Source organism: Liolophura sinensis, chromosome 1 (genome assembly GCF_032854445.1).
Source record: "Liolophura sinensis isolate JHLJ2023 chromosome 1, CUHK_Ljap_v2, whole genome shotgun sequence".
Classification (NCBI taxonomy): Eukaryota; Metazoa; Mollusca; class Polyplacophora; order Chitonida; family Chitonidae; genus Liolophura; species Liolophura sinensis.
The window spans coordinates 72,147,615-72,163,887 of record NC_088295.1 but is presented as its reverse complement, the minus strand read 5'-3'; the positions used below and the strand labels follow the sequence as shown (position 1 = coordinate 72,163,887).

Genomic DNA, 16,273 nt, shown 5'->3' with positions numbered 1-16,273 from the left:
CTGTTCCGTTTTGGTTTATATACAGGTATTTGCGGACGTCAACACAGGTATTCACGAATCTCCGCACCGGTATTCACGAATCTCCGCACCGGTATTCATGAACTTCAGCATAGGCATTCACGAACCACAGCACAGGTGTTCATGAAGGTGAAACAGCTTATGCACCCGGTAAATCGCGAGATGAATATTTAGGGTTTCGACCAAACCATGTGAGAAAAGTTCTAGTGAGACATCTTCATAAAAATGATATGTGCAAAGCTTTTTGCCCGATCCTGCATGAAAACATCAATCGTATGTAAGCTGCACTCTGGCTGTATCTCCTAAAGCACTTTTCGTTGGCGTTGATAAATACATGCGCATATTTCCTGTACAATGGCAGTAGTCCATGTTCCAAACTGAACACTTTTTTGCAATGTTATTTCCTGCTGTGCGGACAAACCTGCTTCTATTATCTGTTTTTCACAAAATGGTTAGTTTCGATTTGCTGTCCGTATTGAAGGTATTGATATCTTGCAGTCTTTCCCTCACTTGTGGGCGTGTTCCTCAAAGCATCATTGCCTATCCATTCTGTGACCTCCATCAGTCAGACCCTCACACCGTCTTTATTATTCTTGGAGAATAAAAACTGAGTGATTTAGTTCTGTTCTGAACTGTTCTGATGTTTTCTTACCCTTAATTGTTCTGACACTGAGATGAAGTCAGGATGACAGAAAGCCTTGATAGATGACAGCCCTTTCCTGATGATCAAGTCGTCCGAAGACACGCTCTCTATCTCTCATTTCACCGAGATGAGTGAAATCTCATCTCGGTTTTACTGTTTTCATTAAAACCCGCATCTGCCAGTGATTACGTGGACAAAGCAGTCGACACACTGTGTAAGACTGATCAGTGAACTTACATGTTACCACGACGGTTCTCTGTAGACTACAGTCTTGTGATTTACACTTCTGGAGATATTGATGTAGCCAGGAACTGTGATGAGCCGGAAAATTGCGTAATCATTTCTTGTGTCTGGTGACCAGACTGAACTGTGATATCGGTTCCTATACACACACTCGGCAGCTGGCCCGATCTCTGCTGGTATCTGATTAAAGGTTATAGGAAAGCGACGGACGAGAACACACTCTGTATCACAGAGTGAGTGAGTGCTTGGGGTTTAACGTCGTACCTAACAATTTTTCATTTGATGACGAAGGAATCCTTAAAGTGCATGTAATGTGCCTCCTTGCTGCAGGACGGATTTCCAACACTCTTTTATCTAGTGCTGCTTCACCGAGACAACTTACCTAAGGCAAGTAAGGCGCCCCACCCGAGCCATTATACTGATTCGGATCAACCAGTCGTTGCACTTCCCCTTAATGTTGAATACCAAGCGAGGAAGCTACGACTTCCTCTCTTAAGGTATCGGATGTGCCAGGACCCAGGATTGACCCTGGATCGAAGCTGATTCTACCAAGTGAGCGACCGATCTCCCTATCACAGAACCTGATGGCTTATCCGTCTATCAGCGGATTTGTTTCCATATTCAATATCTACCTTAAAAGCTGTTGTATCGTAATCAGTTTTATATAAAACTAGAATTTATGTGTGAAAAAAATTTCCAGTCTGCTCATTCTGGCTGTATTGGTTCTTGTTATTCAACGCCAATTAGCCAATAATGATCTTCAAGTTTATTTTTATTTTTATGACGTTTTAGAAATTATTATAGTATTTCTTTGTTTCAATTTTGTCACTTTTTCTCAGTTAGACTGACATTCCTTGTTAATTTCAACACATGCCAATAATTACTGTCTCATAAATTGTCATATCCATATAAGCTTTTTTTACATAATAAATTGTCCATCTGTGCCCGGGCATCACCTCCCACGCGGTAATGTACAATGAGACCACAAAGCCTTAGCTCTAGGTTTACATTTTTGTTAACCGTCGCAATTTATTCTCTAACTTTGAATCCAGCAGTCTACAGCCGCTCTGTCAATCGGAGATGCCAATGAATATTTCATTTGACATTGGTGCAGTTTCGATGATTTATGGTCAACCTTTAACCCCCTAACATTGGAGGAGCAATCACCATTTTATACTTGCAAAATAAATTAATCCCTTCCTAGATTTTGTAAATTGTGTTCACCATCGTGTCTATATCACGAGCTTCGTATGGTAACACTGGGACAACAAACGAAAATCACATTGGACTAATGTGAATGATTGAGGGCATAAATGTAACTTGTTTTTACAGTTGATAGATTGGTAAAATATATTTTTATATCATAGATATATTTTACATGTGTTGGATAATGCATACATATGTACAGTGTGTGGAGCATGTTTGTTATTATTTGAAATCTGAGTACAATTATTGATTGATTGATTAAGTGATTGATTGATTTTATTAGCCAAGCAAAAATAAAATAAATATATACATTGGATTTTAAGACATCAACGAAATACAGACACAAGGTGATAACAATGATGTCTAGAAAGACATAATACATGGTGGGAACAAAGCTCAGGTTGAGTTCCCATGTGTAAGCAATAACAGCATTGGAGGGTGAGGCTGACATTTGTTTGTGCCTAAATAATTTTTTCTCTCTAAATATATATGTATTTATTTTACCTCAACTATGCCTTAACTGTGTACTCTTAGACTGAAGATTGCAGCTTAGAAAGAAGAAAAGATTTTAATAAAGACTGAAAGTGCGATTTAGAAGAAACTGATCTTAGTGTTAATGACAGCTTATTCCATTCCCTAGGGCCGGAAGTTCTGAATAAATAATATGATAGATTTGTTTTATACAATGGTTTGTGGAAGGTTAGCTGTCTGTTTTGCGTGTGATACGGATTTAAAATTTCTTCTTTGATTAAACAGGACTTTAAACTTACAGGAATAGTTTCTGTGGAATAAAAATAAATATGACTTTGTAACAGAGTAGAAAATAGAGATAGTTCGGCAACGGGTAACATTTTTCGCTGGCAAAAAAGCGATTGGGTATCAGGCGGCCTGAGGAAGTAATTTTTCTAATTGCCCTTTTTTACAATGTTCTCTTAAAAATATCCGTATGGTGAAATATTCTTTCAAACTTTAACGTCAGGCATACACTAGAAAACGCTTAAAGTAAAATTTATTGTAAAATACTGGCACCTAATTTACAGTAAGTTACTGGCACCTTTTCTGCCAGTATTTTATTGTGAAATAATTTACAGTAAGTTAGTGGTAGTTTGCTACCGGTATATTTTGCTGCCAAGTGTACAACATATCCCTACTGTAAAATTTACAGTAAAATATATTTGCAAATTCTTGGTTTCACAAAAAGTTTTCAAAAACTGACCAGTTGTATGTGGGTATACATTAAACCTAAGGCATGTAATGACAAAAACAAGCTGAGAGCGGAGGAACTTAGACAAATTCTTAGATATCACCAGAACCGTCCCCTATTTAGATTGTCTAGTATATCTATATTTATCTTGGTAAGATCTGATTGATTGAGGGACAAATTTTATACGATAGGTCGTATTACCAATAATTTCAGGGCATACAGACAAATCCAACGTGTCACTTAAGTGCCCACTTCGCCAGGCTACGTATGCGTTGACTAAATGTCGAATGCCCTAGCTGGGGGAATTGTTTGATGAATTGATATATGGCTCACCTTTTCACAACTATGCACGTCCAGAGTCTATCCGACTAGATATTACATAATACGATAAAAATGCAACAAGTTATGTTTAACAATCGTCGACATCCGTTTTCTGTGACTTATAAATGCATCGTTGGAACATCCGTGTTTCAGTTGGTTAGCGCGCTAGCGTAGCGTAATGACCTAGTAGCCTCTCAGCAATGCGGTCTCTGTGAGTCCAAGTCCAGCTCATGCTGGCTTCCTCTCCGGCCGTACGTGGGAAGGCCTGCATCAACCTGCGGATGGTCGTGGGTTCCCCCCAGGGCTCTACCGGGTTTCCTCCCACCAAAATGCTGACCGCCGTCGTATAAGTGAAATATTCTTGAGTACGGTGTAAAACACCAATCAAGTCAATTGCATCATTAGAAATTAGTATAATTTATGAAGCTCTTATCCAAAAAGAAATGGTTGTGCATCATGGAGTACCATTTCCCGCACAACGGCTACACGGGCCCAAGCAGGAGTAACCATTGTTATCTTGTAATACATAAGCGCTTTGTGACTACTTTCCACACACATTGTCAACCCACATCCAAGAATGAACACAAGACAACAGCTTAGATCCCGGTTACTTTAGTTGGGAAAGCTTCACCATTCGTTTGTGTGGCACAGACTGTAAAGTAACGACCAAACGTCACACCATGCTCGGGCTCCTGGGAATGTAAGTTCATTCCAGCATGCTAATTTGCTATGTAGAGATCACTGAGCATGTACAAGGAAGGTAACTCGTATGTATAGGTCGATTTCAGTTAGTCGCTAATATTTTGGAACTGATTATATAAGATGGGTCTTGTTCTCAGAGAGTTGGAGGGTTGTGAAACATGCAAACTGACTTATGAGGGGTCTTGTTGACTTTACGTGAGCAATTCTAATCACTATCTTTTTCGAACTGTGGTTACTGGTCACAGATATCCTGTTTTTATAAAACAAATCATAACACGGTTTAGTACCAGAAAGTTATCATTATAATGTGTTTTAACGTTGTCACAATCTCCGTGGCCGAGGTGGTTAGCACGCCAAAGAGGCGCAATGACCCAAGAGCCTCTCACCAATGTCATCGATGTGAATTCAAGCTGAACTCATGTTGTCTTCCTCTCCGGGCGCACGTGGGAAGGTCTTCCAGCAACCTGCACATGGTCGTGGATTTTTCGTGGCTTTACACAGTTTCGTACCACCATAATGAGAAAAATAAAGAAAATATTCATTGCCCTCACTGAATGGCAGAACGGCCTTAGAAATGATGCTGGATTCATATGCAGAAAGAGAGGGCTCTTTGAACTAGGGGATTTAAGGCTGCTTTGTACATTACCCGCGGGACGGGTTGCCGGGAGGAGTCTCACTTTTTACTGCAAGGATAAATAATACACTATTTACAGAAATTCTTTTCAACACTGATAATGGATGGTGGGGTCGGGTATAAATTAAAATTAGTTAACATAAAACATCCGAACCAAAGGTAAAATGGGCAGTATTTGTAAGTGCATGAATAGCTGTTCGTCTGAGAGCTGTTTTTTTTTTCATGCGCTGCTATGGTGATCAATAGTTAGATTTCATGAAAATTGCCATCGGGTTAGCTGTGTGATAATTTTATCAATATAACTAAAGAGTTTTTCTTCCTGTATTACATGGCGGACGCTCTAACCAATACACCAACGAATCAGTCTACTTGGAACAAGGTATTGATATCTTCTAGTCCTCTCCTCACTTGTGGGCGTGTTCCTCAAGGTATCATTAGCTATCCATTATGCGACCTCGATCTGTCAGATGCTGACACCCCTTGCGTCACTAGTTCCTGTGTCTGGCGGGCAGCCTCAGCTGTGTTATCGGTTCCTATACAGGCTCGACTGAGGGCCGATAGATAGTCTCTGATTAAAAAGCCATGAGAAGCGACGAGGAGAAGACACACTGCATCACAGAGCTTGATTTATTTCCATATTTTACCTCAAACGTCTCTACAACTTTAAGATTGCTTTCATCTGTGGGAAATATGTTGAGGCATTAATTCCTTGTAGAGCGGATTAGGTACAGCCTTTTCTTTCAAGAAAAATGTCAAAAATTTCGCTGTTAATGGGAGTGTGTCAAATCCTCGCACATATACCTTCCCAATACATTCTGTTCCCATGGATCTCTAGAGACTACACATTCATGATGACCCAGGAACTACAGTACATGTATCTATGAGCGTCACAAACTGAGAACAACAAATACTGTGGTCTAAAGAGTAGACGGAAAGCATTACCTTTTAAGGAAATCCGATATGATGTAGGCTCTGCCCTTTGGAAATTCAGCGTCATCCAGTTCTGGATTTTTCGGCAATAAATACATCGTCAACATCACAGCCCTTGTACTGACGTGATGGTTCGGAATTCCCATGAAACCCAGCATTCAAATATCTGTCCATTGAGGTTAGACGTGTCAACAAACTTTATAGCTACATATTTATAAACGATGTGTATAAACGATAAACACAAGAGCTGAAAGAGAAGGAATCTATTTAAAACGTGAAGCAATTAGGTATTGCTCCAGTGCCCCTAAGACTAAATGGAGCCAATATATTTCCAAGAAAATCGCCTCGGGATAAGTCTAATGAATTAAATTTTGTGTCTAACACCTCTTTTACATTAAAAAATTAATGTTTGATAATACCTTGTAGAGATCTGAATTTAAATATGGGCATAAATTGGTATATATAAAATCACCATTACATCTTTTAGATCAGCAAAACATAACCTGTAGAAAAGAACGTTTGAGCTCAAACGGGCTTTCTGAGCTAAATATTAAGAAAAACGCATCAGCGTTAGTTCTGAACATGTAAGTATGAAGTTCCTGGTGAAATAGCCATCCTGAGAATAAAACGATGAGGAGAGGAAATTTGTCATTGACAGAAGTGCAAGATAGATGACTTTCACTTTTGTCAAAAAGTGTTTCTAACAGGAAAGAAGAAACTAAACAATCTGATATGAGAATGTTATTAGACTGCCAATCAGTAGCTTTAAATTTCAATTTTCGTTTTTCAGCAAAGAAAGAAATAAAGAAAGGATAAATAGCACTTCCTGATGGAGGATTCCTCAGCTTGTTCAGCAGAAAAGAAGAAGGCGAGAGTCCCACAATCCGTTAAGCAACATTCTGTGATCTCCATCACCCAGACCCTCACATTGTTCTCCTTAATCTTGGTGAATAAAAACTGAATGGTCCAGTATGGGGATTGTTGGTGTTTGCTTACCCTTAATTGGCCTGACACTGAGATAAAATCAGGACAACAGAAACCGTTGATAGATCACTTGGCTTTCCTGATGATCAAGCCGGCCATTGCCATGTTCTCTATCTCTCTTCTGACCGAGTAAGGCCGGCAACAGCCTGTAATAACGTGGACAAAACAATCGACACGCTGCGTAAGACTGATCAGGGGCTCACTAAATATAAGCGTCATGTCTGACATTCATATACCATTCGTAGGCCGTAAAGGGCGTTCCAAGTCGATAATCGCAAGATCCATTTCCAAAACAACGTTTAACACTAGCTCCCAAAGACAAAGGTATGTAAGAAATTATATAAATAGGAAATAAAGCCGGTATCACACAAGAGAGAAGCGGTCATCAGTTTTCAATGATGCCGGGCAGACTGTAGATATTCCAAGCATGAATTCCACATCAAAGTTCAAATTCGTTGTCCATGAATGAGTTCCAGATCAAATAACAATTAAACAAGGTATCTCAGTCGCGCTTTGATTGCAACTGTTCTTAAAGGCATCATGCAGATGTAATGAGCATGGCTACCTTTACGGCCCCTTGCCCAGGTTAAGCGGTATTAGATACAGTTTGAAAATGACGAGCGTTACCTACCTTAACCGAACAAATTGTGATTCAAAAGTAACGGACGATTACGTCTTTCCCGTTAATATGTATAGATCTCATACAACAAGAGGCGCAATCTATGGTGTTACACATGACATGCTGGCCTGTATAAAAGCTGTCTACAAGATAGACCGTTACACTGGTTAACCAGCGCCATCTATGTTTTATTAAATACCATGTGCGCGATAGATCTGAACATAAGGATAACAGCGCCGACTGTGTGGTTGATCACAATGCAGAACGCCAGAGGTTCTGAACGCTCTGCCCACACCTGCTAACGAGAGTGTTATACTCATTGTAAAATTTGAGAAACTTAGAATGAAGGCGTTTGATAGAGTGTCCTTGACAAACAAGTTTTTGAACTAACAACTTGTGACGCAGATTAAGGTCATCACAATTAACGCAAGATCTGACAAATGCTACAAGGCGGGATATGTATACGCCATATATTGCTATCCAAAATAAGGACAATTTACAATATCAAAATTGAAATTATCCCTTTTGTCGTAAAGGCGGCGTGAAAGGAGACCTTGTTCGTCTTTGTACAGATATAGATCCAAGTAAGATGTACCACCAGGACTATCTGTTGTCTCCTTTAAATCCAATGAAGGCGGATAGATTTCCTTCACCGCTTCAGCAATATGGGGGTTTTTTAACGCCAGGAGATCATCAATATACCGCTTGGTAAATGAAAAGGATCGAGCTTTAAAGATATTACTTTTAAGTAATTTGTGCATATAGTCGTATTCATATGAAAACAGGTATAGTCTGCCAACAGAGGCGCACAACTGGTACCCATTGGAATACCTATGCACTGTTGGTAAATGGTATCCCCGAATTTCACATAGATGTTATTAAGGAAAAATTCAAGTAATTCAATAAATAATGTAACAACCCATGAGAGGTAACCTTTATAAATAGTATAACTAAAGAAAGCCTTATTGCTTTTGAAGATAATGTAACGGTGACCTGTTTTAGTAAATACGGAGACAATTAACGACGATATTCTTTCAATAAGATCTTTGTGAGAATTGTAGTATAGAGAGTAGAGAAATCCCATGTGGATACGTCTTTGTATGGTATATGCATATGAGCATCAAGTTCTTCTCTTAGACGTTTGGAGTTGTTAAGAATCCACATGCAGTTGACACCTGAATTTTTTGTTATGCCAGAATAATACTTATTCCAAAATGACTTTACTTCTTGTGACGCTCTCATAAGTAGGGTTGACAAGAGTTTGGTGGTACAACTTCTTGAACCCGCAATAAATCGAGCCTTGTTCGGGGATATACGCTTACATGTTAGCACGCCGTCTCTCTGTAGACTACAGCCATATCTATGTGCTTTACACCTCATGAGATATGCACTGCCGATGAGCCGAAAAACTGCGTGACTAGTTCCTTTATCTGGTGACCAACCTTAGCTGTGATATCGGTTCCTACACATACGCGGCTGAGAGCCCATAAATGGGCTCTGCTTAAACGGTAAATTGCAATTAACATCCCTGCATATATTTTTACCTAGTTCTGCTTAAGCCATGCTGTGTGTGTAAATTGCTACTATTTATACATTTTCATGAACAGTTAGAATAAAACCCTGACTCAGGTAAACTGACAAGAGGCCGTAATTCACAGGTTACGTGTGACAGTTTGCCAGCTATCACACTGTCGTCGCTGCTCTGGCTTTACTCTCTATGCTGTACCTCTTGAATTATTTTATATGCAAAAGAGACTGACTGGAAGACACCTGGTAGCACAGAACTTGATTTATTTCCATATTCTACCTTAAACATCTCCACTACATTAAGATGACTTTCAGCTGTGGGAAATCCCGTAGTATGCTTATCCCTCATCGAAATGCTTAGGACAGCAAATTTCAAAATTGCCAATATCGATGTTTCTTCAGGTCACTCAGTCCCACAGAACCTGATTTATTTCCATATATGTGTCCTACCGAAAAAAGTCTGTACTACATTTAGATAGCTTTTACCTGTGAAAAATTCTCCGGTCTGCTCTTACCATTTGGGAATGGTCACGTTAGCAAATATCAAAATGGCCAGATTCCATGCCTTTTCCGGTCTTTTTTCCTATTTCGTTTTGAAATCGTTCATCATATTTTCTTGATTTCAATTTTGTTACATTTACTTCAGCCTATGTTTTTTAAAAATTAATTTAAACGCGTGCAATCCATTACTGTCTGCGAGAATGCCATATCTGCATAAAATTATTTTTTAAACATCAGTATAATAGAACAACTTTGTGCAGCACCATGTCCCATGGGCAATGTGCAAAAAACGGACAAAAGCCACATCTCAGAGAACTTTTAGTCTCAGTTTGCACTTTACTGATTTATTTTCTGCCTGAATTCAACCATAATTTACCAAAACCTGTCCATGCTGATGGTGGATATGGATTGCTTTGTAACTGTTGGTTCACAGCAGTAATACAAGAGGGTGAAACAGAAGTACGGTAGGGCGTAGGATGGCCAATTTCTGTTCTTAGATATCGTGGACAGCAGCTTTGTTTTGTTTTTTTTGGTTTTTTTACGCTCATCGGCGATTTGTTGACCTACTGTGTACATTTAGTCAAACGTTACTGGAATGCTTATAAAGACTTAAGTTCGTCACTCATAGCTGACGTGCAGATGTGTTCTGTTGAGGTATGGCTTACCTTACCTTGTAACAAGTTTATGGGCTCTGGCTGGTCGGGCGATTAAAGGGTCCGGTCAGGATAATGTGGCTGGTCGGGCGATTAAAGGGTCCGGTCAGGATAATGTGGCTGGTCGGGCGATTAAAGGGTCCGGTCAGGATAATGTGGCTGATCGGGCGATTAAAGGGTCCGGTCAGGATAATGTGGCTGGTCGGGCGATTAAAGGGTCCGGTCAGGATAATGTGGCTTGTCGGGCGATTAAAGGGTCCGGTCAGGATAATGTGGCTGATCGGGCGATTAAAGGGTCCGGTCAGGATAATGTGGCTGATCGGGCGATTAAAGGGTCCGGTCAGGATAATGTGGCTGGTCGGGCGATTAAAGGGTCCGGTCAGGATAATGTGGTTGGTCGGGCGATTAAAGGGTCCGGTCAGGATAATGTGGCTGGTCGGGCGATTAAAGGGTCCGGTCAGGATAATGTGGCTGGTCGGGCGATTAAAGGGTCCGGTCAGGATAATGTGGCTGGTAGGGCGATTAAAGGGTCCGGTCAGGATAATGTGGCTGGTCGGGCGATTGAAGGGTCCGGTCAGGATAATGTGGCTGGTCGGGCGATTAAAGGGTCCGGTCAGGATAATGTGGCTGATCGGGCGATTAAAGGGTCCGGTCAGGATAATGTGGCTGATCGGGCGATTAAAGGGTCCGGTCAGGATAATGTTGAATGCATTAATTAAAACTTAAAATGTGCGTAGATACATTTTGCCTACAGAATAGCTGAAATAAAATTTCGTGTTATTGAGGTTTAGAGTATTTCGGTGATCAACCTTCAAACTATATGTTTACCTCCAGCAGAGTTGCCGCTATTATTGCTTTACAAAACACACACAAACAATGGACGGTCAGTATGGTACAAAGGCGACGTTGGTCTTGATATTCACAAGACGATACTTAGATTTACAAATCAGAACGTCGATTGACATAATAGAGTTGGATATTGTCGTTGTGTCATTTCTATCAAGATCTCATTTGTTATAGTTAAATATCACTTTGTATTATAAATGTTAGTGGATTCTACAGCTCGTGGCGTCAGACATATTCCAAATAAAAATGCCAATAATCTTCCCCTGTTTAAACATGTTGAAAAAAAAGGGAAGAAAACTGGGGATTCGTTCATGTACTTTTGCTTTTAAGCAATGTTTGGCATCGTTGGTTTTCCAGGATCACTGGACGTAAATGTACATCTCCCGCATGAGGGGTTAGTGTATGCTGGCTGCATCGGACGTGTAACCTCACGGTATGATATAAGGCCCCCTCCCTCCTCTCAAAACTGTCACAATGATACGTTACAGTTCATGATTAATCGGTACATGATCATTCCGGACTGAACGCCTCACATAACAGCACTTACTCACTGTATTATATAACAGATACAACTGAAACTCCATCATGCCATGGCTTCTGGGCGATCTCAAGCAGGTGCCATTACGAGACACGACATATTATCATCAGTCTCTACAGCCCAGATGATAAATTGGCAGATGTAAGCTCATATTACTTCTGTCAAGAAGATACCAGCGAAGGTTAACCACGTTAATGATCAACACATTGAATATAAAGTGTGTTGGAAATGATTAAACCCTTTCTGCCAATATTTCTCAAAACTTTCACCCAAAACCAGAGAAAGGTAAGAGAACATAAAGAACACGAGCCATTTTGTCTGTGTTTAACTACCATGCCTGACTGCGGTGTTTATTTAACGTCACATGATCTTTGCTAAACTTACCTGAGGACCCGACTCATCTATCGGTTTGTAACATAACCAGAATCATTACATTAATACTTGAGTTTTATTCAAGGACGATCTTTGGGTAAATTGTTTTCAAGTGAGATGATTTGTTTGAGCGAGCAACTCAAGATTTTGAAAAATGTCAAGTTCTGCTCTTCATGGTAGTTTGTCAAAGGGTCTGCAGTTATTAGATGAAAGCAGCAAGGGCAACCTTATACTTATCCTATACATTACCTTTCAGGTAGGTCCGTTCTGTAATCTGCTTGGTCACCTTAGGGGGCGTGTAATATGATACCATTTATGCATTTACATGAACTGGTAGAATAAAACTCCAACTGAGGTAAATGACAAGAGACCATTTGCCAACTATCACACTCCTAGCTGGTCTGGATTCACCTCCCATGCTGTACGTCTTTTAAAGTATCACGATTTTCGCCGTGATCCTGTTCTGGATGTTCAATCCAAGACACAACGTATACCCAAATGCTTACTATACCTCGGAAAGTTATTCTTCCTTTCCATGGGCCAATACACAGTCAAATGCTCAAGCAAAGCAGCGTCACCCTCTCAAGATAATATCCCACGTTCTTCTGCAGCTTCTGCCCCTTGTGTGCGCTCTCTGACGTCTGCCTGTTTTGTACTGTAAAGAAACCGGGCGATTGCTGTCTTGATTTATGTACAACTTCAGCGATTTAAAGTACTAACAACCCGACCCCCGGTAGCACATTTGGTTTAGAGCCGGCTTCCGGGGGCGATAGATCCAGGGTCAGTCCTGGGTCGGGTCCCTAAAAGAAGTTGTATATTCCTCGCATGGCGTTCAGCATTAAGGGGATAGTGTAACGACTGGTTGACCGATATCAGTATAATGGCTCGAGCGAGGCGACTTACTTACCGTTGGTAAGTTGTCTCAGTAAAGCATCCCATCCCTCAACATGCACTGTCTGTAGAGCATATCATCACTATTAAGTAAGATCGCGGCATGCAGAATTCACTACATTAAAGTTTCCCCGTGCCATGACTGATACACTTTATAGCTGTGAGTGCTGTTGTGTTGAGCTTATCTCTTCTTTAAACAGAGAAATTAAACAGTTTTCATATACAATGAACCTGAGCGCGGAGTTGGATTCTATAGTTAAAAGGTGAAGTTCTGACTTTGATGACACATTCATAGCATTCCAGTTCAATTTATCTCAATTTATCAAATGTTCTCATATTTTTAGTGACGTATTTTGCTCGGAAATGAAAAGCGATTTTTCCCCCTACTTCTACGTCTAGTTATTTCGGAATAATACAGCATTTGTATCTTACGTAATTGGACTTTTTAGAAGCCACCCATCAATTACACATCTTTCCCCAAGCAGTGCCCTGTTCTTAAACTTCTACATTACTCAACAGGCACCAGATATTGCTCGCACGCTTCTGAGATTGAATGGATTCACCTTATTTCCAAAAAGATCGCCTCGGGATTGGTTTAATGGGTTAAATGTTGCGTCTAACAGCCTTTTTACATTACATTATTACTGTTTGATCATTCTCAGGAGAGTGCAGTTGCTTTTACAAACGTATCTGACCTTAAAGTCTTGTATAAGAGAATATCACGGTGCAGTGGTTCCATAGGTCAGCGAAGCACAACCTGTAAATACCTTGAGGTCAGACCAGAATATCGTTGGTGAAGGGGCGTACAGAATAAAATCAAGCGTTAGAATAAACTTGTCAACTTGTGTCGAAAAATGCAAGAAGGATCAGTACCTTTCCTTTATATGGTATTCTTAGTTACAAGAAAAAATGCCAGAACATTCTTGGCGTGGCACATTATAAACATAAATTTTAATTACCGTCTTTAAGAAGGAGATTGTATGGATGGATAGCACTTTTTCGAGGAATAGACTTCACAATACTGTTCATTAGAGCTGGGTTAGTCAGTTGTGTAAACCTGAGGGTTGAGTACTTATAACTAATCATCGTCCAAATGTGTGACTGAGTAAATTCAGTAAACACTTAAGATGCACTTTTTCTTACATATACTTCTCTTTTTTTCTCTGCCTTTTTACACATGCACATTTTTCATTTTATACATCTGTCAAAATGTAAACCCCCATTCTGTGTGAAATAAGACCAATAAAATAGAGCTTATTTTATTTATTTACTTGATTGGTGTTTTACGCCGTACTCAAGAATATTTCACTTATGCGACGGCGGCCAGCATTATGGTGGAAGGAAACCGGGCAGACTCCGGGGAAAACCCACGATCATCCGCAAGTTGCTGCAAGACCTTGCCACATACGGCCGGAGAGGAAGCCAGCATGAGCTGGACTTGAAATCAAAGCGACCGCATTGGTGAGAGACTCCTGGGTCATTACGCTGCGCTAGCGCGCTAACCTACTGAGCAATAGAGCTTATTACATTACTTGTTGTCGTGCGTTATACTGTTATCCGCAGTCTTCCGGGATGCTGTTTTTTCTTTGTATTGAAGTAGAAGACACTTGGGTAATTTCTGGTGATCTCCGACAGGCTTTTGGGCAAAAATGTATCCAAGAGGTGCGAACCTTGTGTGTGTAACTACCATGCCAGACTGCAGTGTTTACTTTATGTTGACAAGTTGAGTACGTTTACTTAACGCGACGTAATCGTTGCTAAACTTACTTGAGAGGACACAAGTGCGACTCCTTGCAACGACGGGCCTCATTAAAAGCTAAATTATCTGTGATTTTCACCCAGTTTAACCAAATCGCAGCCATCATCAAAGACACGACCCTATCCCCTTGTAAGATAACGCGAATCGATACATTAATACTTCATTTTTTTCAAGGAAGGACTTTAGTCAAATTTTTTCTTCACAGTGAGATGATTTGTTTCAGTGAGAGAGAAAAAGGCTTTAATTCCTTTGATAGTGTTTTTTCCCGGACGTAACTCAAGATTATGAAAAATGTCAAGTTCTGTTCTTCATGGTGCTTTCTCAAAGTCTCGCACATATTCTCCCCATTACATCATGATAATAGGGAGATTACATCCATGATCCCAGGCGAACTACAAATGTCACAGGATTTGGGAACAAAGGGTGTCTGCAAATCAAGCTATTAGATGAAAGGGCAAAGGGAAACCTTAGACTTTCCCTATACATTACCTTTCAGGTAGGTCCGTTCTGTAATCGGCTCAGTTTTAATGCATTTGGCCACGATCCTGTTCCGGATTTAATTCAAGAGACAATGTGTACGCCACGGTTTTGTATACCTCGAAGAGTGATTCTTGGTTTCCACTACTGCGTGAGATGCACAAGCAAAGCAACGCCAAGCTCTCAAGGTAATATCCCACGTTCAGAAGGTAATAGACAAAGATTTCGTGCTAATATCACGTGCGTTGTTCTGCAGCTTCTTCCTTTTGCGTGCGCTCTTTGATGTCTTGAAACCGGACGATGGCTATCTTCTCTATCGATGTAAATAATTCTGCGATTTAAAGTATGAACACACACGTACACTTTTTTTGGTATATTAGTTATTAGTTAGTTATAATATTAGTTATACGACGTCCTTACGAGGGGTATACGGATAGTTTTTTGGCTGAGGTCGATAATTCTTTTGCCAGAAGCCGAGGAGAAATATTAACGGACAAACCTAAAATCTACCCGTATACCCCCAGAAGGCGGTCATATAACGAATTTATCACCATTAAGTGCATTTTTGAGGCCTAAAACTGAATGAATGATTAGGCCTAAAACTGAGGAAAGCTGGTGCTAACCTGGCCAGCCTTATCCGGAGCTGTCTCCCTTTGCGATTTTTTTTTTGTGTTCAATAAAATGAAATCTTTACATCTTTACAGTTCGTGTTGGTGTTGAAGTTTAGAGTTTTCCGACGTCGAAAAAGGGTTGTACTCGATGTCATTTTCTATTAATATTATTGTTCGCTGGCCGTATCGCACAGAAAGTTAAACGTCGAAGCTGTCAAATGTTTCTGTCAGTGGCAGCGGAGCTACGTCATCACAGTCAGCTGATTTAGGTCAGTCAGGCTCAGGATTAGTGCTAATCAAACGAAACGTGCGAAGGAGATGAGACGACAGAACACTGGGCTGGATGTGATCTGGGCGATTTGATTTCGGAAGAGATGTCGATGTGCATAATCTCGGCACTCAACACTAAGTCTTTGTCCATATCAAATTTCTCTCGTCCTGGGATTTAGGCTACCCGATCTTTTTGGAAAAAATTCTTCAAAAGATATCAACTGTCCTTTTTATCACGGTAGGATTAAAAATTATCGCTAAACATGCTGATTCTATTTTCTCGTATTTCCGCAATAAAACTGGGTCATTTTGACACATTCTTTT

General features: G+C 40.3%; 1 protein-coding gene across 1 annotated transcript in view; it reads left to right on the top strand.

The window, feature by feature from the left end:
• LOC135463742 (loricrin-like) overlaps positions 1–10,904 on the top strand; it is a 99,702-nt gene extending 88,798 nt beyond the window's left edge. The window contains exon 2 of the mRNA XM_064741164.1: positions 10,161–10,904. Coding sequence (XP_064597234.1) covers positions 10,161–10,904 — 744 coding nt within the window. The remainder of the gene's footprint in view (positions 1–10,160) is intronic.
• The last annotated feature ends 5,369 nt before the right edge of the window (positions 10,905–16,273 follow it).